A 1,824-nucleotide genomic window follows, 5' to 3' on the forward strand; every position below is an offset into this window, starting at 1 on the left:
TTAACTATTTTCCTTATATTTTATTTGAATTCTCCACCTAAGAGGGGCTAGTAAAAAATAAATAAATAAAATACAACACATACACTTAGCGAGAATTAAACTTGGGATAATTTCAGGACTACATTAAAATATTCAGAAATCATCATCTGACTCATGGTCCATCAACTTCCAAGAGCCATCCCTTTGCTGAACCATGCCATCGTTTTTCACTAGCCACCATGAACTAGGCACATGATATTCATCCTTTAAAGCATCTAGTGATTTGTTAACCAGGGCATAATCACGCTTAATCTCTGATTGGAACCCTCCTTTTGATCCTTTCGTACCTGCAATGCCATGCATATAAGCCTCCAAGTTGTGCCAAGTCACTAGATTTCCTGGCTTCTTCAAGTATTTTGACTTGGTATTATCAATCTTTAATTCTTGCCCCACCTTTGAGTAACCAATCAATGGATACTTCGGAACAATATCTAAGGCATTACGGATACGCAGAACTCGAAGATCCTTCAACTCGGAGAAGAGCTCTTTGAAGCCTGAATCCCCAACTCGAGGACTTGCAAACACGAACGCTGTTACTGGACAACCCTTGTTCAATCCATTAGCAACTATGTCGACTGCGTTTAGGGTTGCAACGGCTGCTCCCAAGCTGTGGCCCACTACGGTTATGCTTATCTCTTCATTCTTGTATTCTTCCACTAGTTTTCTAACTTCACCAAGGACCTGAAACAATATTTTTTGAGAAACCAAACTATTAGCTCAATTGTGGCAGCTAAACAAACAATTTTCTATTCAGCTACATTAATTTATGTTTTTATGTGTACATATATAAGAATGTAGGTACATTAATTTTAAGTTTATATTACTTAAAAATTATATCTAAAGATGTTAATTTCTAATATTCCTCAACTTAAAATCGGTGCACCAGACAAGCATGACTATAAATTCATTTGTACCTGTTCTCTGGCACTGGTCTTGTTAAACTTTGAATTTGGGTCACTTGAAGTGTAGATAGAGTGCCATCCTTCATGCACCTTAGGGTCATGGTCCTTTCCAAGAATTTTTGAAGCCGAGACTGGAATAAATTCAAAATCATTAACCCATTCCAGAATCTCGATTGTTCCTCTCCAAGCAATCACAATATCTCTCCTCCCCAAAGAAGCCTTCCCTTCATCTGTGGCCACTGCAACATACCCCATCCAGTTGGAATCTTTCCATTCACCAAAAACTGGAGTTTTTGCCATTGCATAAAAATATTTGGTCGCAGTGTACTTGAAGGGATTCCCTTGCTCTAGGCCGACTCTGGAGAAGAGGTTCTTCCTCGCGTATCGGTAGCTTCCTTGGAATTTCGAGTCCTTTGAGGAGATGAAATTGTCATAAGTAGCTTGTGCCATCTCTCCGTAGTGGATTATGTATCGTCGGAGATCATTGTCTAGATCATCCAAGAGGCTGTTCCAGTTATCTTCGCCGCTGAGAAGCGTCCATCTTGTGGCAATGCTGCTAGTGCTCCCCATGGTTTCTTAATTTCTTGCTAGCTCGTTTGCTCTCTGGAAAAACGAATATATGAATTTCTTTGTATGAAACTTGAATGAACTTGCTTGCATGGTTGCATGACTTTTATAATGAGCTGGTGTGATGTACCTTGTTGACCAGGTGTGATGTTGTTGATCATCATATAATTCATTCAGACTAATCTTTGACCTCCTTTACATATCAAGATTTTGTCGTGCTTGATATGTAAAGGACTAATCTTTGACCTCATTTCAAAACACTGCATGATTGATTTTTTTTTTCTTTAATTAGCATGATTGATTTTTACGTTTGCCA

General features: G+C 38.7%; 1 protein-coding gene across 1 annotated transcript; it reads right to left on the minus strand.

Moving 5' to 3' along the window:
* On the minus strand, positions 1 to 1,523 carry LOC127795627 (phospholipase A1-IIgamma-like). The gene is made up of 2 exons (XM_052327422.1): positions 954 to 1,523; positions 1 to 720 (listed from the first exon to the last, which is right to left on the minus strand). Exons 1-2 carry the CDS (start codon positions 1,509 to 1,511, stop codon positions 133 to 135), a joined length of 1,146 nt encoding a protein of 381 aa, XP_052183382.1. The 5' UTR covers positions 1,512 to 1,523; the 3' UTR covers positions 1 to 132.
* Positions 1,524 to 1,824: the final 301 nt, after the last annotated feature.

Source organism: Diospyros lotus, chromosome 2, assembly GCF_014633365.1.
Source record: "Diospyros lotus cultivar Yz01 chromosome 2, ASM1463336v1, whole genome shotgun sequence".
Lineage (NCBI taxonomy): Eukaryota > Viridiplantae > Streptophyta > Magnoliopsida > Ericales > Ebenaceae > Diospyros > Diospyros lotus.